The sequence below is a fragment of the Triturus cristatus genome, chromosome 12 (assembly GCF_964204655.1).
Source record: "Triturus cristatus chromosome 12, aTriCri1.1, whole genome shotgun sequence".
Lineage (NCBI taxonomy): Eukaryota > Metazoa > Chordata > Amphibia > Caudata > Salamandridae > Triturus > Triturus cristatus.
In genome coordinates, this window is record NC_140595.1 from 515,356,170 (window position 1) to 515,384,115 (window position 27,946).

The 27,946-nt window shown below is 49.1% G+C and overlaps 1 protein-coding gene across 7 annotated transcripts in view; it reads left to right on the forward strand.

The window, feature by feature from the left end:
• The window catches only part of CHD9 (chromodomain helicase DNA binding protein 9), a 1,905,864-nt gene that overhangs the window by 1,563,957 nt on the left and 313,961 nt on the right, over nucleotides 1-27,946 (forward strand). For all 7 annotated transcript variants that reach the window (XM_085637757.1, XM_085637759.1, XM_085637761.1 and 4 more), the window contains one exon: nucleotides 5,877-6,045. In XM_085637757.1, the coding sequence (XP_085493883.1) occupies nucleotides 5,877-6,045 (169 nt within the window). The remainder of the gene's footprint in view (nucleotides 1-5,876; nucleotides 6,046-27,946) is intronic.

Below are 27,946 nucleotides of genomic sequence, written 5' to 3' on the forward strand. Positions count from 1 at the left end.
TGTCTGGTGTTCCAGGGGAGACTGACTTCCCTGGTTTTTGTGTTCTGGTGGACGGCTTGGCCCGTCCTCAGTCTTTCTTTCTGCCTGGTTCCACTTCATTCGTGGGTCAGCGTATGCCGGCCCCTCCCTTTGGCGTGTCCTGGTCCTTCCTGGCCTCTTCCTTCGGCTGGCGTCTAGCATGTCCTGGGTGCACCGTTCCGCGGTGTTGTCTGCTACTGGCGGTGCATGCCAGTTCAGGCCTGTTTGTTCTAATACAGCATTGTGGCCTTTGATGTATTCCCTTGTGCCTTTCTCTTCCATCTGCGCTTTTGGCGGTGAAGCCGTCCCTGCCTTGTCCGCTGCTTGCGGATGAGGTGTGTTCAGCTATTTTCTGTCACTATGTGTGTGTCCTCCTACTCCTTTCAGGAGGTGTGGCCATCCTTGGCAGTGTAGTTAAAGGGTAGATTGCTGTTGCTCCCCTGTTCCGGGCTTGTGGCCCTTTCCCTTGTGTTGGTTGTTGCAGTCCCTCTCTCTTTCGGTCACGGCGCTTTCACATGCTTGTGCCTCTAGGGTGGCTCTCGCCTTGGCTTGTGAGATGGTTCCACGGAGTGGTGCTGGTGCTTTTCTTGCTCTGACTTTGCTGCTCTGACCTTCTGGTACTTTACTGCCACCTGGTGCTCTCGCCTTGGCTTGCGCAATTGTTCCTCAGAGTGGTGCTCTGCTCTTTTCCTGCTCTGGCCTGCTGTTGTCACCCTCTGGTGCCTTGGTGGCACCTGGTGATGATGTTTTCTCACCTTTTGTTTTCCTCTATTTTGTTTCTCTGGTTTTTTCGCACACTGGTCCCATGCTATCCTCAGTTTTGTTGTGATGGCTCCGCATTGTGGCGCGGAAAAGTTCTCTGTAGCAAACTGATGTCAGCGTGCTGGGGTGGGGCTTATGTGACCTTGCTGACGTCACGCCCGCGGAGGACGTCGGGGCAGAGTCGCGTGGTACACCCACACACACAATCCCCCCCCTCTCCCCTCCCCCCCCCCCTCCTCCGGCGCGCAGGGATGCTGGGAAAGAAAGTTTTCCGGGTCCAGTCTCACGCCTGGAGATAATTCTATGTTAAGGAATCTGCGGCTAGAATCGTCTCTACCAGATACATTGTTACTGAAGGTAAGTAACTTGCACTGTTCATCAATTGTGGTGTGTACAAAGTACTTACCAATGAAGTGAGGAGAGAGACACAGGCACTGGTTTGCTGATTAGCAGGATCCAAGTCTATTACAGTCAAAACACATCCAGGCAAAATGTGGTGGTAACCATGCCAGAAAGCTCCTACATTCTACACCAAAGTTCTGGTTGGACAACCAACTCTTCATGAGGTATTTCGGAGCACAGACCGGCCAGGCTGAAGAGAAGAGAACCATCTCACTCTGTGTCAAAATCAGCTACGCATTGGCTAAGAAGCAGCCCACTGAGGGTTTGCGTGCTCATTCCATCAATGGTAAAGCTACAACCACTGCATTGGCACGCAAAGTACCGACCCTGTACATGTGCCATGCGGCAACGTGGGCTTCCCTGCACAAGTTCAGCAAGCACTACTGCCTGGACAGTCAGGTCCATAGGGATGTGCATTATGCGTGTGCAGTCCGGCAGGACTTTTTCGTGTGAAATTGGTCTGCAGACCCACCTGCAGATAGGTATTGTTTGGCTATCTATTCTAAAGTAAGGAATCTGCAGCTAGAAGTCTCTATCAGATGGACAAGTTACTTGCCTTCTGTAACGCCTTATCTGGTAGAGACTCTTTTCTAGTTGCAGATTCCTATGGGCCCCAAAAATCCACTGAGGCCACCAATATATGTTGTGCTGACCAGTTTACTCTTGGCGGTGTATAGTCCTCTTAAACCAATTTTGGTCTTGCACCAGCTTTGGTGCTGATTTTGGCTCTGCCACCACTTCTTGCACCAGTTCCTTTCATATTGAGGACTGTTCCGCCCCCGGATGAGAAGCAGTTGCCTTTGGTGTTCTCTGACTCTGAGCCTGCTACATTTCGACTGAGTTCGAGCTCTGATCGCTTTGGCTTACAACCTATAGGCAATCCTTTAGACTCTAATACCTTGCCTTTAACATGCTTTCAAGGTAATGCTTTGCTTCAGATCTTTGAAGCAGATTCAGACAATAATAACTACAATGAGGAGTGTGGATTGGCCCCACATTATGATGAGGCCAATTGGTGTGCCACATTATAGGATGCCAATGGTCTATACACTTCTCTAGACACTGCTCTCTCACCTGGTCCTGCCACTGAAGGGAGTGCCTTTTTTGCTGCATTTATGGGGTAGGCTGGTTGAGTTCCTTGACCTGCAGCTCCCTACAGTGGAGGCCAAAACTAAAATCGTGACTTTGAGCTTATTCACCTTTTCCAGGCACCTACTGATGAATCCCTCTTAGAATTCAGTTAGGCCTTAATGGATACTCGCCTAATCACTTGAGCAAAGCCAAGCTTTGGGCCCCAGTCAACACAGTTTGTTACGACATACCAGCAAGGGGGCGATCTTGACTTTTTAACACCTTAACTCCGAAAACCTGGATGTCCAGGCGTCCACCAGAAGAGTCAATCTTAGTATCTTTCCCACAACTCTCCTGACTGCGAGTCCAAACTCATGGAATCTTTTGGTTAGCTCATGTTTTCATCCGTCAGTCATTCTTTGCACTCTGTCAATGCTACCTAGGCTGCTACAGTAATGCTTTATGGGATGCAGTTGGTCAGATCCTGCAGGCAGTTCAAAGGGACCTAAGGGAATCTTTAGCTATAACTGTACAGGGCAGTCGTGATGTGGCAGAAACTCTAGCCTCGACACAACTGAATTCTTGGATTTGGCAATTGGCACAAGTGTGATGCAAATGCCTGGGTGAGGTCTACAGGATTCTGTGGGGATGTCTAGGCTTCTTTAATGGACATGACATTTGACAGCTATCCGCTTTTTGGTGCAAAAGTTGGAACAATTTAAGGAAAGCCATGCCACAGTATGTTCCCTAGGGACCGTCTGCCCCTACCAGGCTGTGGTTTTGCCCCTTCTGCAGTTATGCTAGAGATTTCCAGTAGCACCAGCTTCATACCCTCCCACCTGCAGAAGACCACCTCAGCCATTTTGTGGCCGCAGGACCCAGATACAAATTTCAGGACCTCAAGGACAACATGCAGCTTAGTCTCCCATCCCTTCAGCAACCCCAACTTCAAAGCTACTTTAGTGTGTTTTTTTTTCCAATACACACCCGCCCTGAAGCAGGCTGGATTGTTATTTCCTCTAGTGGTGGTAAGGCATCACTTTAGACGTATGGGCCCTCCTTCGTGTCAAGCGGTGCTGTGCCTGCCGACTTTCCCCCACCCCACTGCACCTGCCACTGCCATCAGCTCAGCTGACGGAGAAGCACATGTCCGTTTTGCTGCAAGAAGTGTAGGCACGTTTGGACAGAGCAGCAATAGAGAGGCTTCCGGAAGTAGGAACTGAGTGTTACTCTGGCTATTTCCTTGTGTCGAAACTGTGGAACTGCAACAAGCAGGGTGAAGTGGGTTTTGGGCTCTGTTCCTCTAGAAGTGGGTGACTCCCCAGGCATTCTCTGGTTGTGAACGACCTGACTGAATCTCTAAACACCAGGGTGGACAAACTCACTTGCTGACACCTAGTGGATCATGAGTGGCAGTTAGTCAGAGATGGCGCAGGACATTTTCCAACAATGGGAAGAACCTTGGCTCTAAATTTTCACCACCACAAGCTTATGCAATGTTGGCATTTCTGCATACTAGAGCTCTCAAGAAGGGTCTCTGAGATACATTGCGCCTACAGTGGGGCTAGGAACTACAGTATCCCTTCCCGCTTTTATTTCTCCTGGCTCGACTTCTGTAGAAGATAAAGACTGACTGGGCCCAAGTCACCCTAGTGGCTCAGGATTGGGCCAGGAGATTGTGGTATCAGAAACGTCTGGGCATTAGTGATCAAGTGGTGTTTCACGATGATATATGGTTGCAACAACAGGGGAGAGCCCTGGACTTGGGCCTCTGCACTCTGTATCGCTATGCATGGAATTTGAGCGGATGCAGCTAGTTTATGTTAAACTTCCTCCTGAAGTTGTTGATCGTGATTCTTGTAGCCAGGCACTCATTCACTAAATCATTGTAAGCTGGGTGCTGGGACAAGTTTGTGGCTTGGGGAGGCACCTGTCGAATTGACCCACCACAAGTCAGTGTCTGAAGTGTTTTGTTTCTTTTCTCATTGGCCTAGCAAGGTCTTGCATTGGGCACTGCTAAGGACTATTTGTTGGCTTTGTTGCAGGATCAGTCTTTTGTTTAAATCACCTATTCTGATGAAATTCCTTAAATGTTTACAAAATATTTTTCTGCTGAAGCCCTTTGTGAAGCCACAATGGTTCTTGAATGTGGTTCTTACTTTTTTAATGCGTGCCCCATTTGATCCAATGCACAATTGTCCACTGTGTCTTTTGACCTTGAAAACAGTCTTTCTGGTCACTGGCATGTCACCTAGTTGTGTGAATGAGCTTAGACAAACTCAGTCTTTCTGATGTGTAGAACTCAAGCTGCATTTTTGCCAAGGTAGTAACACCTTCCCATGTGCGACAGGCTGTCACCCTTCTGAGTGTCTTTGCTCCACCTCACCCATCAAAAGAGGAGGAGGAGGGACTCTGTAGTTGGGACCCTGTTAGAGCCCTTAGTTTCTACATTAATCTGATGAAGGACCATCAGGTGGACGATCCACTCTTTTTGGGCGTCTCAGGTGCAGAGAAGGGCAACGTTTTTCAGAAAAGAACCATCAGTAGGTGGATAGTTCTCTGCATAAAAATCTGCTACACACTAGCTAAGAGGCGGCCACCTGAAGGATTGTGGGGTGGTCATTCAACTGCAGTCAAAGAGTGCCTGTCCTATATATCTGTCAGGCTGCTACATGGGATCACTGCAGACATTCGCGAAGCACTACTGTCTTGACAGTCGGGTAGATGAGAATGGGCATTTTGCCTGTTCAGTCCTGCAGAGTTTTTTGGTCTGATCATTCCAAAGACCCACCATCTTGGGCAGTGCCGCTTTGGTATCTATTCACAAGATGAGGAATCTGTGGTTGGAAGTATTCATCAGAATTATGAGCTACTTGTCTTTGGTAACCCTCGTTCTGGTGGATACTCTAACTGCATATTCCTCATTGATCCTCTTACCACCCCGTTCTGTGGAATGGGCTCTTACCATATAAAAAGGTCCCAATCAAGAGATCTGCACACTGGTCAAGCAATTTGCTGATGGACTTCGAATTAGAGGGCACCGACAAGACTTAGTAACGCATTCTTTTGGTGTAATATAGTTCTGATTTGCTTTTGCATGATAAAGGATATTGAGGAAGATAAAGGAGGCAGTGCTGTAAAAACAGTGGCAAATGAGGACTCTTCAGTTTGGTACTGGAGAAGACAGCTAGTTAAATCCTGGTTCAGCTGTAGTCTGGGATATCATACTATAATGGGTGGATTTTACAAATGTGCTTTAGAGTTACGTTTGGTTATTAGTAGGATGGATGCAGAAGTTCTTTTTATTGGCCTTGTGCATTTTTGCCAGAATGACTTGTAATATCCCTTTCCAGGTGAGAACTAAGTGCACATATGCTAATACAGCCTGTGGTATTGTGCATAAAACTAAAACGCAACTGTTTTTGGTTACAGACACTTGAGTGTTTTTCAAATCCACATGTACTATTAAAAAATTAATCTGGAAGATGTGACTTTCCTTGGGTTTGCACACCTTCCTTGGTCTTTCAGTGAAATGCTTTTTATTGGCTGAGGAATCTTATTGGTGATAAATGGTGTATTGTTTCTCAACGATTTTCTTACTAGACCTATATCTTACTTAACAGGATGATGGGTTGAAATTGACTTTCCAAAAGCAGGGACTGAACCAGAAGAGGCCACTTGAGAGTGATGACAGAGAAATGGGACAGCAGCAATATTTAGCAAGGCTACAGGAGCTTCAGAGTTCTTCAGAGAACAGTCTTGTGAATTTTCCTAAATCTCTTCCAGTATCTGGTAAAATCATGATGTTTGAGAAGTTGATAAAACTGGAGGGCAAGGGTTTGCAAGTCCTATTAAAATATGAATTAATTCTGTTGTACATAAAATGAAATATTTTTGTAATGACTTTGTTCATTGTCAAGGCCTGTGTAAAAGTTGCTTAAAATGTTCCCTATATCACTAAATGCAAGTTGTCTCACTGTCTCTATACACATTTTAACATGGAATATTTTCTTGTAAGGCCAGCTGCACCACCTCGGATGTGTTGGCACTTGTTCTAGGAGCGCCTATCTGATTCAATTTTTCATTATGCAACTTAGCATGCCATCATAAACTGTATAGCTCTCTGTCCTTTAAAACAGTGACTGCCATCCGGTCTTACATGAATAGAACTGATGCATCTTTTCTTATTTTTCTGTGGCTGTTTATATGCGTCTTTTCCTCTAACCTCGCCTTACCCCCCCCCCCCCCAAAGAGTGACTAATACACCTCTTAAATTGGAACCACATCATGTATTCAGCTGTTTTTATACACAACTGCTCTAGAACTGTGGCTTTTTCACAGAATCTTCTAAAATCTGATAGACATCTAGCCGCAGATTTCTATACTTTTGAATTCTCCTAGGCGTCATACTGGATCTGGAAAGTTTTCAGAAGTACCTCCGTGCCCCGGGTGATGGCGCTGTACGGCTCCGCAATGATGATGTCTCCGGATGTGACATCAGCTGTGCCATATAAGTCCCCTCCAGCACGTGGGTGTCAGTTTCTTCTTTTTTGTGCTGCAACGTGGATCCAGAGGAGCGGTTCCTCGGGCAGTTTGTATTTTTGACCTACTTCGACACCTTTTCCATCAGGGAACAGTGTGCCTATGCCTTTGGGCTTTAAGACATGCGAGATCTGCGCTCAACAGATGTAGGCTATGAATCCCTATCCCATCTGTATGTAGTGTTTAGGAGTGCGACGCCTGTAAACGACTGAAGCCCAAGGCCTTGTGGGAAAGGCGAATGAACCGGTTATCTGAAAGAAACACGTTAGTTAGATTCCTTACCTTAGAATATCCCCAGGCGTCAGGCTGGATCCGGAAAGATTTTTCGTCAGCAGTACCCCTGCGCGTCGGTAGGCGTCGTCTGCGGCTCCGCGTCCGTCGGCGTCGTGATCGCCGGGATGACGTCGTCTGAGTACTTAGATGCCGCCCTCACGCGCTGACGTCAGTTCTTCTTTCTTTTCCGTACCAGCAAGCGCAGATCCGGGAAGAGCGTACCCTTAGTCATTTTTTGATTAACTTTTTGGACATTTTGTCTATCTTTTTAGAGTCGACTTCGACTCCTGGTGCCGGTAGGGATGCCCGGGTTCAAGCCATGTGACGTCTGTCACCGACTGATGTCGGTTACCGACCCCCACCATCGGTGTCTCTACTGTCTTGAGGCCGACCATGATGACAAGTCGTGCCCCGACTGCCGGGCCTTGACATCGCAAGCTAGGCGGGAGCGGTCCCACAAGCTCCTTGAGATCCAGCAGTTGGATCCGCGTCGCGCGAGGTCCCGGTCGAGGAGGAAGTCGAGGGGCCGGTCGCGGAGCTGCAGTCATCACTGCTCGTCGGGATCCAGGTCCTCGCACTCAGGTAAGTCGAGGCATGGCAAAAAGTCGAAGAAGCGACATCTCTCTTATGACTCCCCTCGCCGGTCGCGGGACTCGGCCGAGGGTTCGGGTGGCACCACCCGCGCGGCTCCGCCGGAGCCGTCTCATCCGGCCCCACACCCTCCGGTCCCTGGGCTTCATGCCAATCCGGGCGAGATTCGAGACTTCCTCGTGGCCATGAGGACTCTCTTCCTGCCGTCGAGGCCTACCGGCGTGCCTCCGGGCCCCGCAGGTCCAACTGGGGGTCCTAGCGAGCCGGCGGCTTCGGCGCCGTCGTTGACTTCGGTCCCGATGCCGCAGGCCCCCGTGGGATCCAGGCCTGGATCCCGGTCGACGCCAGTTGACATCACGACTCCTCCGCTGGTGCCGATCTCCATGGTGTCGCTCCCGGCACCGTCCTCGGACGACGCCGTCCCTGGTTTCAGTCCGGGTCCGGCGTCGGGGCGGCGCCACTCGGCGCCATCTCCGGCGTCGATGGGTGAGCTTTTCGCCTATGACCCGGCTCCATCATTTCTGCCTGATTACCAGGACCAGATGAAGGGGAGGACTGGGAGTGGTCTGAGGACCCTCTGGCAGAGCAGTGCCAGTTAAGACAGGACTGGGCAGATGAGCTGGGGGGGCCAGTGGTCTAGACACTTCGCCTGACACTGGTTTCATCTCTCCTCCTTCCGTGGCTACGGAGGAGGGTGCTACTTATGCTGTGGTGCTGTGCAAGGTGGCCAAGGCCTTGCGCCTGGAGCTTCCTGCAGCGGCCGTGAGGACTAACCTCCTCACTGAGGTTCTTCAACCGCCAGTAAGCTCGTCAGAGCCTCTGCTGCAGTTTAATGAGGCCCTCACTGACGTTCTGATGGGCACTTGGTTCAAGCCCTCCACAGTCTCTCCTGTGGATCGTAACGTGGCCCGGCGCCACCGCCCAGCTCCGGGCGACCCCTGCTTTCTGTCCGTACACCCCACCTCTGAGAGTCTGGTTATCCAGGCCTCCACGTCCCAAACCGCCTTCCCGTCCGCACCTCCGGACCAGGGATCCAAAAGGATGGAACAGTTTGGCAAGAAACTGTTTACCTCACTCAGTCTTTTGTTGCGGTTGTAAGAAGTTGGCCTGATGTATGATGTCACTAGTTCTAGTGTACACCTTATATCAGTCCAAACAACCCTTATGGTGATTGGTTGTAAAGTCAACCTTATAGACCAGCTATCCTAGTGGTAGCATGGACAAGAGCAGTCTTAGGCTAAACTCTGAATGGCATGTGAAGCCAGCTGTGATACCATATATAATCTCTTGAATACCAAATGAAAGGATACCACAACAGATATATAAATAAAATAAAGTGTATTTATTCTAGTCAAACCCTCAGCACTCTTTATGAGATTCGAGGTAAGTACAACACAGTCTTATTTAAGCATACATTAAGTCACACAGGTAAGTAATACAGTTAGGCCCTAGGGGCCACGCAAACCATATACTAAAGAAGTGGTATAAGGACCACTGTCACGGAAATAGGATAGGCCTAGGGAATCGCTGGGGCTACACTACACTACCAACAGTTAGGAAGTGGGAGGCCCACGGGATTCAGGTGCAGAGTGGAAACACTCACGCGTAATGCGTATAGTCGATAGAAATAGTGCAGTTTTGAAATAAGCAGTTTAAGGACACTTCTGAAGCAGCTACAGAGTCGAGACTCGGAAACTAGACCCTGGGATAGTCACTACCCTTGTGAGCACCGAAGTACCCAAGTTACCTAGCCCACGGGCTGCGGGTGCATAGGTGTGAACTTGCGTCGGGTTTCGTCGTGGACTTCTATGGATGCATGAAGGAAAGTTGCTGACAGGCAGTCAGTGCAGAGTGTCCGGTGGATCCCAAGGCCGGGATCAACAAGGAAGGGTACCTGCAAGCAGAAGGGACAGAGTCAAGGTCACTAGCCAGTGACCACGTGGAACCAGGAAGGAACCAGGCGATGTCGTGAAGATTGCAGGTGAAGGGTGAAGCTTGTCGCTGCAGCCACGGGTACCAGGAGACGTCGAGGACGACCAGGACCAGGAGGCGAGCTGTCCCACGAAGGCTCTTGCTGTCGGCGGCGTCGAAGTTGTTGAACTAGGACTCACCAAGCCTTGGCAAGCGGAACCCACGAAGAACGGGGGACTTGCTTCTGGTGCAGACCAGGAAGGTCTGGGGTGCTTCTCTTTTGCAAAGAAGCGGGAGCCAGTCTGGAGGAGCCAAACCAGCAGTGAAGATTTCAAGGTGTCGTCACAGAGGCCGCTAGCCAACGGGCAAGCAACCGGACAGACGCGGCAAGCAGGAAAATGCAGAAGGGCCCCACGCAGGACTCGTGGAGTGTGGGGGGCTGATCTTCGGTGCAGATGGTGCTTGGGGCTTCTCAATCCCCGGTGCACAACTTCGAGGGTACCTCAGAAGCTGCGCTGGAAGATACTCGCCACTTTTCCCAGGTAGCCGGTCCCACGTCCCGCTCGGCTGTGGATGTGGATCAGGGTCGGAGAAGTCTGGAAGTCAAGGCTCTGGTCAGGCTCTGCAGTCGGTCCCTCGTAGAACTTTAGCAAAGCAAAGGGTAGTCTCTTGATTGTGCCTGTTTGCACAGGGTAGCCACTCCTTGGCCACAAGGGAGATTCTTCAGTCTTCTTCTTTCGTCGAATGTCGAAGGTCCAGAGTTTCTGTAAAAGTTGCAGGTTCAGGATAATCTAATCTCCTGGGGCCCAGCTACCACTCTTATACTAATCTGGGGGGGCTGGGTTACCTGCTAGGTCCCTCCTATGGGTGGGACCAGGTAGGGGGGTGGTTACACCACCTTCCCCTTGTCCAGTTCCGCACCAGGACTGGGGCTGGTGTGCCCCAGCACCGGTTTGAACTGGACTATGCATGGAGCACCTTGTGTGCCCTAGGCAGTGTCTCGTTTCTTTCATCCCTCCCTGCCCCAATACACTAAGGCCTGTCTGGGGTGGTGCTCGCACCTCCCAAGGCAGGAAACCTATTGTCCTAGCCTCCCTTGCCGGGATCACTCCCAGCAGCAGGAGGTCAGACTTGTGTCGTGGCAGCAGCATCCATTTTGTGATGCTGGGGCTCTGGTTAACTTTAACCGGGTAAGTAGGTTACAACATGTCTTCTCCCTCTAGAAGGGAGGGATAATATCCTCATCCCCAGAAATGGGATGGGGGTATTATTCCAAAGTGTTAGACACCTTACACGACATGTTTTGATAAAGCCAAACCATAGTTACCATTACCGCAAGGATTATTAGGCATTTTAAGAGTATATGGTCGGCGATATCATAGAACAGCTATAAGGACATGGTTCCGAAAGCTGCAGACAGGCTCAGCTCATGCTAGAGCACCATCTCACATGTTACCAAGCACTCTGCCTCCAGGATTGTTAAGGCCTGCCATAGGAGTGGCTGATGGGTACACATGTGTCTATATATAAGATAGGTATAGGAATACTACACCTAAGCAAGGGGTGATTACACGACCTTGCCCCAGCTGAGTGATCAGCCAGTTGTGTCATAATGGAAGGCCAGGCCAGGGGTGGCATAATACATGCTGCAGCCCCTGGTAGGCCTAGGGTGGTACACCTATGCCCTGGGTACCTAAGGTACACTGTACAGGGGCCAATAAGGTGATCCTATCCAAATGGGTTATGCACCTAAAGTACATAGTATCAATTTAGAGAGAACACAGCAGGGCTGTGGGTCTGGTTAGCAGGCCCACAGCCACATCTAAGTCGAAAACCAGTAAAGCAAAAGCAAAAAGTGGGGGTGAACATAGAAAGCAGACCCTACTCTCCTACACAACCCCCCCCCCCCCCCCCCAAACTTAGGGACATTAAACTAACCTTTACCAGTTGAGTCTTCATGTTCTAAGTGGAAATATCTGGAGAGTCCATCTGCATTGGCATGGTCAGTCCCAGGTCTATGTTCCACTGTGAAGTCCATCCCCTGTAGGGAAAAGGACCACCTAAGAAGTTTGGGATTTTTACCCTTCATCTGATTTAGCCACAAGAGGGGCTTATGGTCTGTCTGAATCTTGAAGTGAGTGTCAAACAAGTATGGCCTCAGCTTCTTCAGGGCCCAAACCACAGCAAAGGCCTCCCTCTCAATAGCTGACCAACGTTTCTCTCTAGGGGTCAGCCTTCTACTTATAAAAGCAATGGGCTGGTCTTGACCATCTATATTAAGTTGTGAAAGAACAGCTCCCACACCCAACTCAGAAGCATCTGTCTGGACAAGGAACTCTTTGGAGTAGTCTGGACTTTTCAGAATAGGCGCACTGCACATGGCCTGCTTCAGGTCATCAAATGCTTTTTGACAGCTTACTGTCCACTGAACTTTCTTTGGCATTTTCTTGGAGGTCAATTCATTAAGTGGTGCCACAATGGACCCATAGTTCTTAACAAACTTTCTGTAGTACCCAGTCAGGCCCAAGAAAGCTCTGACCTGAGCCTGGGTAGTTGGAGGAGTCCAGTCCTTTATGGTCTGGATCTTGCTCTCCAGTGGTTGAACCTGACCCCCACCAACTAGGTGGCCCAGGTATACAACCTTGCTCTGCCCTATCTGGCACTTAGTGGCCTTGATAGTGAGGCCTGCCTTTTGCAGGGCCTCTAAAACATTCCTCAGGTGGACCAGGTGATCCTCCCAGTTGGAGCTAAAGACAACAATATCATCAAGATAAGCTGCACAATAATCATCCAACCCAGTAAGGACTTGATTCACCAACCTTTGGAAAGTGGCAGGTGCATTCTTCAAACCAAAGGGCATTACCACAAATTGATAATGTCCTCCTGGGGTCGAGAAAGCAGTTTTGGCCTTTGCATTCTCAGCTAGTCTGATTTGCCAGTAGCCTGCTGTCAGGTCAAATTTGCTCAAAAACTTAGCAGCTGCCAGTCTGTCAATGAGCTTATCTGCCCTAGGTATTGGGTGGGCATCTGTCCTAGTGACAGCATTGAGACCTCTGTAATCCACGCAAAACCTCATCTCTCTCTTACCATCTTGGGTGTGAGGTTTTGGCACAAGAACTACAGGACTAGCCCAAGGGCTCTCTGAAGGTTCAATGACTCCCAGCTCCAACATCTTTTGTACCTCAACTTTTATGCAGTCCCTGACATGGTCAGATTGCCTGTAGATTTTACTCTTCACAGGCAGACTGTCACCAGTGTCCACCTCATGGGTGCACCAGTTTGTCTGACTTGGGGTCAGAGAGAACATATGTCTGTAGGATTGCAGAACCTGTCTGCAGTCCTGTTGCTGATGGACAGTGAGGCTGTCATAAAAGACCACACCATCAACTGAGCCATCATCAGGGTTCTGAGTCAACAGGTCTGGGAGAGGGTCACTCTCTTCCTCCTGCCCCTCATCTGTAGCCATGAGTAAGCCCTGTCAACATATGCCTTCAATCTGTTGACATGAAGCACCCTGTGGGGGCTTCTGGGAGTCCCAAGGTCCACCAAGTAGGTGACTTCTCCCTTTTTCTCAACAATAGTGTGGGGTCCAGACCATTTGTCTTGGAGTGCTGCAGGGGCCACTGGCTCCAACACCCACACTTTCTGCCCTGGCTGGTAAACAGTCAGCACAGCCTTTTGGTCATGCCAAGCTTTTTGGAGTTCTTGGCTTGCCTCAAGGTTTTTAGAAGCCTTCTTCATATACTCTGCCATCCTGGAGCAGAGACCAAGTACATAATCCACTATATCAAGTTTGGGTTGTCTGAGAGGTCTCTCCCATCCTTCCCTTACTAAACATAGGGGTCCTCTTACAGGATGCCCAAACAACCGCTCAAAAGGGCTGTAGCCAACCCCCTTTTGTGGGACCTCTCTGTAAGCAAACAGAAGGCAGGGTAAAAGGATGTCCCATCTTCGCCTAAGCTTGTCTGGTAAACCTTTCATCATTCCCTTTAGGGTCTTGTTGAATCTCTCAACAAGCCCATTGCACTGTGGGTGATAGGGTGTGGTGAACATGTACTTCACACCACACTCCTTCCACATTGCAGTCAAATATCCTGACATGAAGTTGGCACCTCTGTCAGAAATGACCTCCTTTGGAAAGCCCACTCTGGAGAATACTCCAAGCAGGGCCCTTGCCACAACAGGAGCTGTTGTGGTCCTCAGGGGAATAGCTTCTGGATACCTGGTGACATGGTCCACTATCACCAGTATAAATCTGTGCCCAGATGCTGTTTGTGGGTCCATTGGTCCTACAATATCTATGCCCACTCTTTCAAAGGGAACCCCCACCACAGGTAGTGGTATGAGGGGGGCCTTTGTGGTGCCACCTGATTTGCCACTGGCTTGGCAGGTGACACAGGAGCGACAAAACTCCTTGGTATCTTCTGACATATGGGGCCAGTGAAAGTGAGGGACAAGCCTGTCCCAAGTCTTGTTCTGGCCTAAGTGTCCTGCAAGGGGAATATCATGGGCCAAGGTAAGAAGGAAGCCTCTGAACTTCAGTGGTATGACCAACCTCCTGGATGCACCAGGCTTGGGGTCTCTAGCCTCTGAATACAGTAGCCCTTCATCCCAATACACTCTATGGGTACCTTGAGCATTCCCTGCAGCCTCAGCAGCAGCCTGCTGTCTGAGGGGTTCAAGAGAGGGGCAGTCTAATTGAGCCTGCCTCAGATCTGCCCTTGAAGGTCCCCCTGTCCCAAGAAACTCAACCTGATCAGGTTCAAGTTCTTCTAGGACAGTTCCTTCAGGGCTCTCAGAATCATCCTCCTGTGAGGGCTGATCCAGTGTCTGATGCAGGGGGGGAAGGCACAGCCTTTACCCTACTGCTCTTTCTCTTGGGTTGTGACTGGTCCATAGTTTCAGGATCCAGCACTTGTTCAGTGGTGCACTTTTTGGCCTGTGACCTGGTCACATGAAGGACATGTGCATCTATCCCTAGCATTTCTGCATGGGTCCTATACTCCACTTCAGACCAAACTGAAGTTTCAAGATCATTGCCCAGTAAACACTCCACAGGAAGGTCTGATCTAACAACAACTTTCTTGAGGCCAGTTACCCCTCCCCAGGAGAAGTTAACAATAGCCACACTATGGGAGGTAGTGGCATTGCTAGCGTTGGTCACTAGGTAATTCTCACCTAGTATGATCTGCCCAGGGTCCACAAAGGCAGGTGTCACCATTCTGACACTAGCCCCAGTGTCCCTGAGCCATTCTTTGGTTGATAAAAGGAGTCTGTCTGTACTTGCCCAGGTTACTGGGGCCTACAGTAGAGGACAAAGCTAAGTCCCCATCACAGATCCGAACAGCCTGAGTAGGTATTCTGACTAGGCCAGAATCCTCCTCAGTTCCCAGGGTTAACCCTACTACACCCTTTTGCTGGGAACCACCACTTACAGCTGAACTAGGGGGTACAGCTGCCTTAGGGGCAATGGTGGCTGGGGGCTTATCCTTTTTGGTGCACTCACTAAACCAATGTGAGTTGGACTTCCAATAGTTGCACCATGGTTTCTTTTGGCCATCTTTCTTTTTATCCTTTTTGGGACCACCCTCCCCCTGAGCCTTTTGGGGGCCTGGTGAAGACTTCTGGTCTTTTTGTTTCTGATCATTACCCTTCTGGTCTGCCTTTTTCTGATCACCGCCCTGGTTCTGGTTTTTCTGCTTAACTCTAGTCCTGACCCATCTATCTGCCTTCTTTCCCAATTCTTGGGGAGAAGTCAGATCAGAATCAATCAGGCGTTGATGCAGTAGCTGGTTTTGACAGTTGTTAAGGATTTGTTCTCTCATGATCAAATTATACAATCCTGTATAGTCCTTAACCTTACTTCCCACTAGCCAGCCTTCCAGAGCCTTAGTGGCACAATCTACAAAGTCAGTACAGTCCTGAGTCTGTGTCTTCTGGGTATCCCTGAACAACAACCTGTATTGTTCAGTGGTTAGGCCAAACCCATCAATTAGAGCACTCTTCAGGACAGTGTAATTGTCTGCATCCTCATCACTGTGAGGAGCTTGTCTCTACCTTTCTCAGAGAAGGAGAGCCACAAGATAGCTGCCCACTGACTTTGGGGTACCTGCTGTACTTTGCAAGACCTCTCCAAAGCAGTTATCCATTTGTGGATGTCATCCCCACACTTGTAGGGAGGGACAATCTTGCTCAGGTTTCTATTATCATAGTGCCTGTCTCTATCCTTAGGGATATTGCTGCCACCGGTGGGTGCTAACCCACTTAACTTTTGCTCTCTAGCCAGAGCAAGCTTTTCCTTGGCAAGTTCTTCCCTCTCAATCCTCAGATTAGCTTCCCTCATTCTGGCTTCATGCTCCTTTCTCTGGGGGGAAGTCATTCCCCTGTGAGAAGAGGCATTAGAGATGCTAGAGACATGGGAGTGGATGGATTCCCTTGAAGGGGATCTGTCTCTCCTGCTTCTCTGGTTAAGCCCACTTGGGGGTCTGTATGGGGGGACCCCATGCAAACTCCCATGTAAGCTTAGGTTAGCCTGGCTAAGTCTTCCTACATGGCTCTGGCTGTCTACCTCTTCATCTTGAGTCCCATCTGACTCATCTGTACTGGGTAGACCCTCCTTTGTACCTAGGGTACTAGCCTGTGAGGCCCTAAGAGCATCATACTCCTCTAGGAGCTGCACTAGCTGAAGGAGGGTAGGGTTTGCACCCTGTTTTAACTTTCTGGAGGTACACAATTGTCTCCTCTCCTGAAAAGTTAGGGTATCATATCTAGAGGGGGTCTTTTTCAGACCTGCCCCTCCTGAGAGAGCATCTCCTTGATCTCCTCCCAGAGACATGATCTAGTGAGGGTGTGGTGTGTGCACCTACCTACACTAGTTGTTTCTACTAAACCTCTCTGGTAGTTGTAGTCAGGGTGTGTTACTCCCTTCAACCTACAACCACTAAGTCCAGTAGGACTTAAGTATTATAATCTGTTATATGTACCTAAACAATATCTGTGTGATCTTTCAATTTAGTATCTCAAGATTACAATGGTATTACAACAGCAAGCTCAGATCCCAACCGCTGCTCACCAATGTGAGAAGTTGGCCTGATGTATGATGTCACTAGTTCTAGTGTACACCTTATATCAGTCCAAATACCCTTATGGTGATTGGTTGTAAAGTCAACCTTATAGACCAGCTATCCTAGTGGTAGCATGGACAAGAGCAGTCTTAGGCTAAACTCTGAATGGCATGTGAAGCCAGCTAAGATACCATATATAATCCCTTGAATACCAAATGAAAGGACACCACAACAGATATATATATAAAATAAAGTGTATTTATTCTAGTCAAACCCTCAGCCCTCTTTATGAGATTCGAGGTAAGTACAAGCACAGTCTTATTTAAGCATACATTAAGTCACACAGGTAAGTAATACACGGGGGCCACGCAAACCATATACTAAAGAAGTGGTATAAGGACCACTGTCACGGAAATAGGATAGGCCTAGGCCTAGGGAATCGCTGGGGCTACACTACACTACCAACAGTTAGGAAGTGGGAGGCCCACGGGATTCAGGTGCAGAGTGGAAACACTCGCGCGTAATGCGTATAGTCGATAGAAATAGTACAGTTTTGAAATAAGCAGTTTAAGGACACTTCTGAAGCAGCTAGAGAGTCGAGACTCGGAAACTAGACCCTAGGATAGTCACTACCCTTGTGAGCACCGAAGTACCCAAGTTACCTAGCCCACGGGCTGCGGGTGCATAGGTGTGAACTTGCGTCGGGTTTCGTCGTGGACTTCTATGGATGCCTGAAGGAAAGTTGCTGACAGGCAGTCAGTGCAGAGTGTCCGGTGGATCCCAAGGCCGGGATCAACAAGGAAGGGTACCTGCAAGCAGAAGGGACAGAGTCAAGGTCACTAGCCAGTGACCACGTGGAACCAGGAAGGAACCAGGCGATGTCGTGAAGATTGCAGGTGAAGAGGTGAAGCTTGTCGCTGCAGCCACGGGTACCAGGAGACGTCGAGGACGACCAGGACCAGGAGGCGAGCTGTCCCACGAAGGCTCTTGCTGTCGGCGGCGTCGAAGTTGAACTAGGACTCACCAAGCCTTGGCAAGCGGAACCCACGAAGAACGGGGAACTTGCTTCTGGTGCAGACCAGGAAGGTCTGGGGTGCTTCTCTTTTGCAAAGAAGCGGGAGCCAGTCTGGAGTAGCCAAACCAGCAGTGAAGATTTCAAGGTGTGTCGTCACAGAGGCCGCTAGCCAACGGGCCAGCAACCGGACAGACGCGGCAAGCAGGAAAATGCAGAAGGGCCCCACGCAGGACTCGTGGAGTGTGGGGGGGGCTGATCTTCGGTGCAGATGGTGCTTGGGGTTGGGGCTTCTCAATACCCGGTGCACAACTTCGAGGGTACCTCAGAAGCTGCGCTGGAAGATACTCGCCACTTTTCCCAGGTAGCCGGTCCCACGTCTCTCGTCGCCTCCACGGATCTCAGCTCGGCTGTGGATGTGGATCAGGGTCGGAGAAGTCTGGAAGTCAAGGCTCTGGTCGGGCTCTGCAGTCGGTCCCTCGTAGAACCTTAGCAAAGCAAAGGGTAGTCTCTTGATGGTGCCTGTTTGCACAGGGTAGCCACTCCTTGGCCACAAGGGAGATTCTTCAGTCTTCTTCTTTCGTCGAATGTCGAAGGTCCAGAGTTTCTGTTCAAGTTGCAGGTTCAGGATAATCTAATCTCTTGGGGCCCAGCTACCACTCTTATACTAATCTGGGGGGGCTGGGTTGCCTGCTAGGTCACGCCTTATGGGTGGGACCTGGGAGGGGGGTGGTTACACCCCCTTCCCTTTGTCCAGTTTCGCGCCAGGACTGGGGCTGGTGTGCCCCAGCACCGGTTTGAACTGGACTATGCATGGAGCACCTTGTGTGCCCTAGGCAGTGTCTCGTTTCTTTCATCCCTCCCTGCCCCAATACACTAAGGCCTGTCTGGGGTGGTGCTCGCACCTCCCAAGGCAGGAAACCTATTGTCCAAGCCTCCCTTGCCGGGATCACTCCCAGCAGCAGGAGGTCAGACTTGTGTCGTGGCAGCAGCATCCATTTTGTGATGCTGGGGCTCTGGTTAACTTTAACCGGGTAAGTAGGTTACAACATGTCTTCTCCCTCTAGAAGGGAGGGATAATATCCTCATCCCCAGAAATGGGATGGGGGTATTATTCCAAAGTGTTAGACACCTTACACAACATGTTTTGATAAAGGCAAACCATAGTTACCATAACCGTTTAAGATTATAAGGCACTTTAAGAGTATATGGTAGGCGATATCATAGAACAGCTATAAGAACATGGTTCCGAAAGCTGCAGACAGGCTCAGCTCATGCTAGAGCACCATCTCACATGTTACCAAGCACTCTGCCTCCAGGATTGTTAAGGCCTGCCATAGGAGTGGCTGATAGGTACACATGTGTCTATATATAAGATAGGTATAGGAATACTACACCTAAGCAAGGGGTGATTACACGACCTTGCCCCAGCTGAGTGATCAGCCACTTGTGTCATAATGGAAGGCCAGGCCAGGGGTAGCATAATACATGCTGCAGCCCCTGGTAGGCCTAGGGTACACCTATGCCCTGGGTACCTAAGGTACACTGTACAGGGGCCAATAAGGTGATCCTTTCCAAATGGGTTATGCACCTAAAGTACATAGTATCAATGTAGAGAGAGAACAGCAGGGCTGTGGGTCTGGTTAGCAGGCCCACAGCCACATCTAAGTTGAAAACCAGTAAAGCAAAAAGTGGGGGTGAACATAGAAAGCAGTCCCTACTCTCCTACAGCGGTCCATTAATACCGCATGCCTTTTGGACCGTTACACCCACTCTCTGTGGGATACGGTGGCGGACGTGCTGCCCCAGTGTCCAGAGGAGGCCAGGACACAGCTCGCCCAGGCTCTTGCTGAGGGGCGTGAGGCAGCACAGCATTCCATTAGATGTGGACTTGACACCACAGACTCGCTGGGCAGAGCGATTGCAATGACGGTGGCGATTCGTCGTCAGCCTGGCTGAGGCCCACAAACTTTTCAGGGGATGTCCAGAGCACTCTCAGGGACATGCCCTTTGATGGCCGTCGCCTTTTTGGTGACAAAGCAGATAGCGCGCTGGAGCGCTTTAAGGATTCCAGGGCTACGGCCAAGTCCTTGGGTCTGTGGGCCCAGCGCCAGCAAACTTCTGTTTTTCGCCACTTTAGTGGCCAAGGAAGGGGTGCCCCCGCACGTTCGTCCAGGCACAGGCCACAGAACCAGCCTCAACGCGGTCGCGGACGTGGATTTCCCCGCGGCGGAGCAGGGGGACAGAGAGCCGGTCAGTCCACATCTGCCTCAAAGCCTTCCTAGTCCGAGCTTCCAGGCCCATTCCACGCCAGTGGGAGGCAGAGTTCGCCATCACCTGCTCCACAGGCGTACCATCACTTCAGACAGGTGGGTGCTGCAAATCGTCCGAAGGGGCTACTCCCTCCCCTTCGAGGCGACCCCTCCAGCCATCCCACCGCAGTACCACCGCATGTCGAGGGATCTCTTGCAACTTCTGCAGGAGAAAGTTACGACCCTCTTGGCCAAGGGGGCCATCGAGCGCATTCCTGGCCCAGAAGTAGGATGGGGGTTGTTACTCCCACTACTTTCTGGTTCCCAAGAAGGGCAAAGGGGGCCTACGCCCTATCTTGGACCTCAGGAGCGTCAACGCCTTCCTCCGGAAGGAGAAGTTCAAGATGCTGACATTAGCTCAGGTTCTGGCTGCCCTAGAACCTGGAGACTGGATGGTAGCGTTGGACTTGCAGGACGCTTATTTCCACATCCCCGTCCTGCCGGCCCACTGGCGTTCCCTGCGGTTCACGGTAGGCCATGAGCACTTTCAGTTTACCATGCTCCCCTTCGGCCTCACCAGTGCCCCTCGCATGTTCACGAAAGTGATGGCGGTGGTCGCAGCTCATCTGCGCAGATTAGGGGTTGCAGTCTTCCCCTATCTCGACGACTGGTTGATGAAGGCGGGCTCGCCCGAACCGTCGTCTCCCACCTCCAGACTACGGCCGACCTACTGCATGTGCTGGGGTTCTCCATCAACGTGCCGAAGTCACATCTGAGTCCCTACCAGAAGCTCCTCTTCATCGGAGCGGTTCTGGACGCAGTTTCGGGTCTATCCTCCCGAACAGCGGGTTCGGGATATTCAGGCTCCGATTCCGATCTTTCGGCCTTTATCCCGAGTTTCGGTCAGGATGGCCCTACGGCTGCTGGGTCAGATGGCCTCCTGCATCCTGCTGGTACATCACGCCAGGTGGCGGATGCGGGCTCTGCAGTGGGACCTGAAGTTCCAGTGGGCTCAACATCAGGGCAACCTGTCCGACCACGTCCTGATCTCGGAGGGCACTGCAAGACAGTTGCAGTGGTGGCTCACGGACCGTGATTGGGTCAGGGGCAGATCCCTCTCCCTACCCCAACCGGAGCACGTAGTGGTGACTGATGCGTCCCTCCCTGGATGGGGGGGGGCCACATGGGAGAGGCGAAGATCAGAGGCCTCTGGTCTCCGGCGGAGCCCCGGCTCCATATCAGCCTATTGGAGCTGCGGGCGATCCGGCTTGCACTGAAGGCATTCCTTCCCTCTGTCCGGGGAAGTGTAGTGCAGGTGTTCACGGACAACACCACCGCCATGTTGTATTGCAACAAACAGGGTGGGGTGGGGTCGTGGACATGGCTGGAACATCAGGTCATCACCCTGGTGGTTCAACACCTGGCGGGCTCTCTGAACGCCAGGGCGGGCGAACTCAGCCGCCGCTGCATGATGGATCACGAGTGGCATCTGAACTCGGACGTGGTGCAAGGCCTCTTTCGGCAGTGGGGAGAGCCTTGGTTAGATCTATTCGCCACCGAAGAGAACACCCAATGTCATCAGTTCGGCGTGTTGGAATTTCCAAGGCGGCACTCGCTCGGAGACGCTTTTCGTCGCGAGTGGAGTTGTGGTCTGTTATACGCCTTTCTGCCTATACCACTTCTGCCCAGAGTGCTGAAGATCAGGCGTGACCAGGCCCAAGTCATCCTTGTGGCTCCGGATTGGGCACGAATATACTGGTATCCCGAGCTACTCAGTCTGTCAATCGATCCCCCGATTCGACTGCCTCTTCAGGAGGACCTTCTGTCGCAGCAGCAGGGGACAGTCCCCCACCCGAACCTGTCCAGCCTCCACCTCCATGCGTGGAGATTGAGCGGTGGCAGTTGATGCCATTTGACATGCCTCTCATGTCATTCTGGCAGCCAGGCGTCCCTCCAGTAAAACGGTATACGCCTGCAGGTGGAACAAATTTGTGGGTTAGTGCACAGCAAAGGCTGTGGATCCCCTTTCCGCCCCTCTTTCTGAGGTTCTCCTTTTTCTTCTCTCCCTGGCCCAGCAGGGCTCTGCTCTGGGCGCCATCAAGGGATATCTTTCAGCTGTTTCAGCCTTCTTGAGGCTTCCTGATCAGCCTTCTCTTTTCAAGTCCCCTGTTGTAAATAGATTCTTAAAAGGCATTTCTCACATGTTTCCTCCTGTTCCATTTGTAATGCCTCAGTGGTACTTGAATCTGGTGTTAACTTACCTGATGTGCGCTCCCTTTGAGCCACTTCATAACTGTCCTCTTCGTCTTCTGTCTCTCAAGACTGCTTTCCTGGTTGCCACACCTCTGCCAGAAGAGTGAGTGAGTCCATGCTCTTTCTTCTAAACCTCCTTTCCTCTCTGTCCATCAGGGCAAGGTTGTTCTGAGGACTCGCCTTTACTGCCTTTCACATCGGGCAGTCCGTTACCTTACCCACATTCTTTCTGCCTCCACATCCCTCGAAAGAGGGAGAGAGGCTCCACCGTCTGGACTCAAAACGTGCGTTCTCCTATCTGGATCGCACTAAACTGTTCCAGGTGGACGACCAACTCTTCGTTGGCTACGTGGGCGCTAAGAAGGGGTGGGCAGTGCACAAGCGAACCATCTCTCGGTGGGTTGTTTTGTGCATTAAGATCTGTTATTCCTTGGCTAAGAAGAATCCTCCTGTTGGGCTAAGGGCCCATTCCACTCTTGCCACAGCGGCTACTACTGCCTTGGGACGGGGAGTCCCTCTGCAGGACATTTGCAGCAACATGGGCCTCGCTGCACACGTTTGCCAAGCATTACTGCCTGGATAGCCAAGTCCGGAGAGACTGCTTTTTTGGCCGTTCCGTTCTCCAGGACTTCCTAGTGTGATCTTGGTTCGCAGACCCACCACCAGTGTTGGTATTGCTGGGGTATCTATTCTAAGGTAAGGAATCTAACGTGTTTCTTTCAGATGCACAAGTTACTTACCTTCGGTAACAATATATCTGTAAGAAACATTAGTTAGTTAGATTCCTTACCGCCCCACCCATCCTCCTCGTTCTGCGAACCGATATCTAAGGTTAGGGTCATCCCTTTCAGGGCCCTAGTTTCATGGCACCAGTGCCGGTTTCTTGCATGGCTCTGCGTTCCTGGCGCGGAAAGCTATGTACAGAACTGACGTGAGGGCGGTGTCGAAGTACTCCTACGTCATCCCGGCGATCACGACGCCGACGACGGACGCGGAGCCGCAGATGACGCCTACCGACGCGCAAGGGTACTGCTGACGAAAAATCTTTCCGGATCCAGCCTGACGCCTGGGGATATTCTAAGGTAAGGAATCTAACTAACAAATGTTTCTTACAGATATATCGTTACCGAAGGTAAGTAACTTGTGCATCAGTGTAGTTTGTTTTCTCTTCTTGAACGGATTGCATATTTGTTATGAGTGCTTCAATTTTTAAAGATTTAAATTCAGAGTTTATGGTTGTATTCTTTCAACTACACAAGTTAGTGGGAGGGTATAGTTAATTACTTTGTTGAATTTTGTGTCTTAAGCTGTCAGATAGGCAGTGTCTTCGGTCCTATATTGGTAGGAGGTTTTTAGGCTTTATAGAAAGCCGCTCTTGTTGTTCTCCTACAATGGTTTTTTAGGTCTCGCCTACGCAGCGCACATGCGCTGCATAGGTGAAAAGACCTTTAGCAATCGCTTCGGCTTTTCAGCCAAAAACGTGCACATGTTCCATTGCCTTCAGTGGTAACGCGTGCACGTCTGGCGATTCACTCGCGGGAGCGAGCGGTGCCATATGGTAGCAATTATCGCTCTTGGAGCTGCTCGCTCCCGCATGTGAAATGCTTTCACTTTTGGCGACACTTTTTTTTTTTTTACTTTTATCGCGTGCTTGTTTCTAATACTCTGTAAAGCGCTTAATTGGCACCAGCTCGAAGCTGCGCAGGTTTGACTTTCATCCGTATGGCTTCAAAAAGCTTGGCCTGGGGACCTAAATTGCCTTAATTCAGGAAGAAGAGGATCGTACGAAAATGTCAGTTTTCGCCTTTCTAGATTACGCGGTGAAGCTTGGGAGAGCAGATTGTATCTTGACAGCGCGCCTCCTGAAATGGCCACTGATCAAACTCAAGTCTCGCGACTGCTTGCTTGAACAAGACTAGCCAAAGCATGCTAAGATCCTGTCTTTTCTTCCTCTTTTAGCTGCTGGTGGTGGAGGAGGGGGTGTGAGGGGAAGAGATCGTCTTTGATCTTTGAGGAGAAAAAAAGAAGGTTGTTCCGTTCAGGCTTTTGGCTAACACAACAAACAGTGTTTAAAATTTAACTTTGCTTAATTAATTAGTAATTCTGTTTAATGCTGTCTAATCTTCATCCAAAAGGTATTTTGAAGCTTCAGAGCGGAACATCAAAGTGTTTTTTTTGGGGGTGAGGGGGGCGAGCGGGGGTGAGAGATGGTCAAGTGAGGCGTTTAATCTAGCATTTGCTGTGAATGGAACAAAGCCAGTTTGCAAACTAATTAGAAATAGAAGCCACAATTGAGTTGGTAGTGGTGCGCCAAGCGATTTTGTATTGAAGGGTCTCAGACAATCATTTCAGTGATGAGAGGCGTGAGCCCCTCACAAAATTACTCGAGAGCTGTTTCTGGTCAGAGAACAGCTAGAAAAACCAGAGGATGCCGACATCAATTCAATTTACTCATTAAGTGTTTCTCACCTTAAACATAATTTATCACACAGTAACTACAAGAAAATGTATACATATTTTTGATTCATTGTCTTCTGTACAACCATATCTAGTCTCTTCCCTGTGGCTGTTTGTGAAATGTGTGTGTGTGTATATGTGTGTATATATATATATCCACTTAAAAAACCATAGGTTTCACACGTTATAGTAAGGTGGATATTTCACTCGTAAAAAACCAATGAAATTCCCCCGTTATAGTTAGTTCAGATAACTATAACTCGCGCGCCCGCAATCCTCTGCTCATGACGTCACATATTACATCACTCATGACATGGTCAGTGGCATCACTCATGACATCACTGATGACATCATCCTTGTGATAGAGTGGCGGTGGCGCGAGTTATAGTTATCTGAACTAACTATAACGGGGGAATTTCATTGGTTTTTTTACGAGTGAAATATCCACCTAACTATAACATGTGTGAAACCTATGGTTTTTTAAGTGAATTTGCAAGGTTTTTTAAATGCTAATTCCTAACTATAACGTGTGTGAAACCTATGGTTTTTTCAGTGAATTTGTACGGTTTTTTAAATGCTAATTTATTTCTGTATTTTTTTTATATATTTATTTTACAATAAACTACGTAATAAAAATTTATTTTTATTGTTTTTGGGTTTTTCACCGCGATTTAAAAAAAAAATTACATTTTTTTTTCTGCCTTCGGGGTCCTTCAGGGACCCCATGACAAAGGCTAGGGGTCAGGAACTCTCTACCCTGCCCCCTTTTCACGTTCGCCACCTCCCTTTTTCACTCTCGCACTGAAAACAAACAAAATGGCGGCCGACACATCCTGATTTCGACCGATTCGAACATTGACTAACATGTAACCACCAATCAGAATTACGCTCGCGCACGTCAGGGTGCTCGCACGGTGCGCGCTTATCGATATTTATATGCTTTTAAATGCTATTTCTCAGGAACTACTGAACAGATTGACACCAGACCTGCAAAAGGCACTTCCCTGTCCTGAGGACTACCTCTCTGCCAAATTTCAAGTAATTCTGTTCAGCCGTTCGGGCTGTACCTTCGACTAAACGTCCTATGGAAAAATGCATGGGGTAAACGCGTTTTGGGACCCCCCTTTTTTCGCGGCCCCCGCTTGACGAATCACCCCGAGACTTTCAGGGTAGGAGCTGAACAGAGCGCCCCATTAGTTTTGAAAATTTCGCGAGGATTCGTCAACCGGCGCCAAAGTTATTCAAAATAGAATTTTCAGATATCCTATGGAAACTCGGTCCTAACTATAACTATCTACTGGCGACCGCCAGTAGATTATATATATATATATATATATATATATATATATATATATATATATATATATATATCTTCATTCCTCAGTCACCAACAGCATTTTCAAAGACGAAGATAGACTCAAAATTCAGTGCACATTCGAAGTTTTATTATCAAACGCCCTGCACCATCGCCATTACGCGTTAGATATATATATATATCCATCCTAGAATGCTGACGCTAACTTTAACAAGCATTTGCATAGCCAATAGGTCTCGCCTTTGGGACCTTATAAGAGTTTAGTTATCCGGCACAATATCCTTGGTGCAACAACATCAAGTGTTGCATGGCTAAACTCTTATAAGGTCCCAAAGGCGAGACCTATTGGCTATGCCAATGCTTGTTGCATATGTTAACGTGTATGAAGGTTAGATTTTACTTGTCTTCTTGAGGTATGTATCTAATTTTCTCTGTGAAGAAGTGTAAATTGTGTGTGTGTGTGTGTGTGTATATGTATATGTATATATATATATATATATATATATATATATATATATATATATATATATTCACTGAAAAAACCATAGGTTTCACACATGTTATAGTTAGCGGAAATTTTACTGATAAAAAACCAGTGAAATTCCCCCGTTATAGTTAGCGCAGGCAACTATAACTCACGCGACCGCAATCCTCTGCTGATGCTAATACTGTATTTAGACACTTATTTGCCCATGTCTTCTTCCATACATTTTTAGCTATACATATATTACAAATATTTTTTTTTCATAAAGACACATATGTCATCAGCAGAAGATTGCAGTCGCGTGAGTTATAGTTGCCTGCGCTAACTATAACGGGGGAATTTCACTGGTTTTTTATCAGTAAAATTTCCGCTAACTATAACATGTGTGAAACCTATGGTTTTTTCAGTGAATTTGCAAGGTTTTTTAAATGCTAATTCCTAACTATAACGTGTGTGAAACCTATGGTTTTTTCAGTGAATTAGTACGGTTTTTTAAATGCTAAGTTTTTTTCCCTTATAATAAGCCCTGTACATTTGGTGGCCTTCGGCCACCAAAAGCACAGGGGGTGGGGTAAGTGTGGATAGTGTTTTTTGCCCTTAACATAAGCCCTGTACATTTGGTGGCCTTCGGCCACCAAAAGCACAGGGGGTGGGGTAAGTGTGGATAGTGTTTTTTTTATTTTTATTTTTTTACCGTACGCTTACGGTAAGCGTACGGTAAGCGTACCCCGCGAAATTGCCGAAAAAAAAATAAAACCGTTTTTGCACTTGGGGGATGTTTGGGGACTCCCTCAACATGACTATGTGGGAGGGAGTTGTCAAAACAGCCCCTTTACATGTTTTTGGGCTTGATATTTTAAAAATCACTCTCAGTGCGAGAGACAAAATGGCGGCCGCCGCTTCCTGGTTTCGGCCGATTCGAATGTTTACTAAGATCTAAGAGCCAATCAGAATCGCGCTCGCGCACGCCACCGTACGCTTACCGTAAGCGTACGGTAAGCGTACCGTAAGCTGGCTCAGATATATATATTGATTTAAAGGCTATTTTCTCAGAATCTACTGAACAGATTTACACCAAACCTACAAAAGGCACTTCCTTGACCTAGGGACTACCTCTCTGCCAAATTTTGAGTAATTCTGTTCAGCCGTTCGGGCTGTAGCTCGTTCTAAAGGTCCTATGGAAAAATGCATGGGAAAAACGCGTTTTGGGACCCCCCTTTTATCTCAGCCCCCGCTTGACGGATCCCCCCGAGACTTTCAGGGTAGGAGCGGAGCGTAGCGCCCCACCTATTTTGAAAAATTTGCAAGGATTCGTCGACCGGCGCCAAAGTTATTCAAAATAGAATGTTGAGGTTTTCCTATGGAAACGTGGTCCTAACTATAACTACCTACTGGCTATCGCCAGTAGGTAATATATATATATATATATATATATATATATATATATATATATTTTGCTCTGGAGCACGGACGCACTCGACAGCAGAGTGATTTCACAAACCATTTATTCAGCGGAAACCAGCATTTGAATTACGATGC